Raw genomic sequence first — 2,672 nt, 5'->3', positions numbered from 1 at the left:
GCAAAGCTTGCTTTGAGTCAGTCAGGGAGACTCACAGGATCCAGCAGCAGCAGCATCACAACAACAGAGAACATGTTGGTGCTGAAGATGAGCTGAGGGGAGTTTCTCTTCTTCTCATAGCATCACAGAAGGTCTTTAAATCAGAATTCTTCAATTTGCAGATTAACAAACTATCCTGTTAGTACTTTTGTACTGTGACTGTAAAAGAATTACATGATATACTCAATCTCCTTCTAAGTCATTATATATCTCAAAGATATAGTAGCCATCACTATACAGTATATGTCTCATATGACAACTGGGGGGAAATAAAGACTTACAGCATCTTAAAAAAAGAAAAGCACCAAGAACAAAAATTGTTTCATACAATGAATTTAAGCAACCTTTTTCATCACTATGGGAAACAATGTCCAAGGTAATTATTGGGTTATTTCCTGATTAAGTATATAGGCCGTGTCCTCGGGTCATTGGGAAGGTGACATAGAAATATAAGCTTTTAACCATCTTTGTTTTGTTGTTCTTGTTGGTTGTGTTAATTAGCTTTTTTAAGTAGTAAACAAAATACGCAATTTTTCACCATGTTGTTGAGCGATTTGTTGCTGCTTATCTGTTGTACAAAAAGCATCATAACTTTCTGAATTTCACATTTGTTGAACCATAAATTGTTTCAAGTTATTTCTGAATTAGTGTCAATATGTTGGAGTATCCTGAGGTGACAATAACATTACCAAAGAGAGACCCATATTTAAATAAGCCATTCATTAAAGATCCCATTATTGTGAATTTACATGGTTGTATGTTGTATGTCATGTTTTTAATGTCTTTTTAATGTTTTCACAGACAATTGGAACATTGCGGAGTTGTCTGCATGAAACAGTCTAAATTCATTTGTGGTCTAAAAGCGCCTCCTCTGGTTGGTGAGTAATAAAAGTGTTCAGGCTCTGAGGGGTTTTTGTACAGCTGTGCTGCTGGTTTGTGTCACTGTGGTCTACTCTGGCACAGTAATACACAGCAGAGTCTTCAGGCTGCATATTCTGTCCATTCAGAGTCACCGTTTTACTGGAAGTGTCTAAGTCAATACTGAACTTGTTCTTCAGGGAATCTTTGTAGTATGAGGCTCCATAGCTGTCTTTCATCCCAATCCACTCCAGTCCTTTCCCTGCAGGCTGTCTGATCCAAGCTGTGTAGTAGCCCAGAGAATAAGAGACCTGACAGCTGATGGTCAGACGTTGACCTGGCTGCACAGTCACAGAGGCTGGCTGTGTCAGCTGTTCACACTTCACACCTGTGACAGAAAACATGAATACAAAAGTTGTTAACAGCAGTAAATCATTGTGGTGTGATTATTTTGTCAGTGCCTCAGTCAGACTCACAGGATCCAGCCGCCAGCAGCAGCAGCAGCAGAGCTACAGAGAACATGTTGGTGCTGAAGGGGATCTGGTGGGAGTTTCTCTAATGCAGCTGACAGCTGTAGATTCCGCCTTTAAACAGGAGTGTTTAATTTACATAAATACAAACTAGCATGCTAGAATTAATAGAGATCAGTGTAGATCTGTTTATTCAATGTTTCTAGCATGCAGTGACTTTGACATGCCTTAACTTGTAAAGTTGCATTGGGTTTATTCTATCCTTTTTACAACCCTTCAACATATTGTTGAAGGGTTGTAAATGATTATGTCTTAGTCATTCAACAAATAGAAGGTTTTAACAGACTTGTATCAAAAATGGACATCTCATCGGAATAAACCTTTTAATAACATTAGTTATTATTACTTGTATAAAATAATTTCTTATTTTTTAAGATGCTTCACTTACTGCATTGGTACTCCATGTTTATATATTATTATTATTATTATTATTATTATTATTATTATTATTATTATTATTATTATTATTAATAAAAATAATAATAATAATAATTGTTATTATTATTATCAAGCCATATCACAGCCACGTACCATAAAATCCTTCTAAAACTATTTAAAAGTGTTGTATGTGTGGAAGCCCTTCAGTCTAAAATAACAATAGATAATTTTAGTAACTGGTATTTTTCTACTCTTCATAAACACCAAAACTGTAAAACATTTCAATCTCCAAAGTGTTTTGTTACAGTCACATTAAGTCACACTCAAACAGTCCATCCAAAAAGTATTCACCCCCTTACTTCTCTACTTTCTTTAACATAGATTTCAGTAAAGTTTTCTTTCTGACTAAAAGAAATAACCCAAAGCGAAAAGTTTCCAGACATTTCTTAAATGTCTTTTAAAAAATACATTTAAAAATAACACTGAGCTGCAAACCTTAAAACACATTTATCTCTTTCTGACTCTCTTGATGATTACTGTTTGTTTCAATAGAGTGGAAGAAGAAAAATTCCCTTCATCAACACTACATAAATCCAGTCACATCTATTCAGTGATTTTTTTACTAAAAAACAAAATGTGTTGCACCAAGTTAGCTATTAATCAATATATCAAACTTTCCTGAATACAGCAAGGGTATTCAAGGAAAGAATGACTCAAATACTGGTCTTATTGCTGAGGAAGAAACAGAATGTATGTATATTTCAAGATTATATTATTTTAATAAGGCAAACCTGCAACAATGAGCTATAATGACTTGGACATTCTGTTCTTACAAAAAAAGATTACTTTATTTGGTAAATTTAAAAT

At 34.3% G+C, this 2,672-nt stretch overlaps 1 gene segment (V, D, J or C); it reads right to left on the bottom strand.

Moving 5' to 3' along the window:
- Window positions 1-884: 884 nt before the first annotated feature.
- LOC118562492 lies at window positions 885-1,419 on the bottom strand. The segment is given in 2 exon segments: window positions 885-1,285; window positions 1,374-1,419. Coding segments are annotated over 2 exon segments (447 nt in total).
- Window positions 1,420-2,672: the final 1,253 nt, after the last annotated feature.

The sequence above is a fragment of the Fundulus heteroclitus genome, unplaced genomic scaffold, assembly GCF_011125445.2.
Source record: "Fundulus heteroclitus isolate FHET01 unplaced genomic scaffold, MU-UCD_Fhet_4.1 scaffold_95, whole genome shotgun sequence".
NCBI classification, from domain to species: Eukaryota; Metazoa; Chordata; class Actinopteri; order Cyprinodontiformes; family Fundulidae; genus Fundulus; species Fundulus heteroclitus.
The sequence above is the reverse complement of the archived record's forward strand: the minus strand, read 5'-3'. Positions and strand labels throughout refer to the sequence as shown.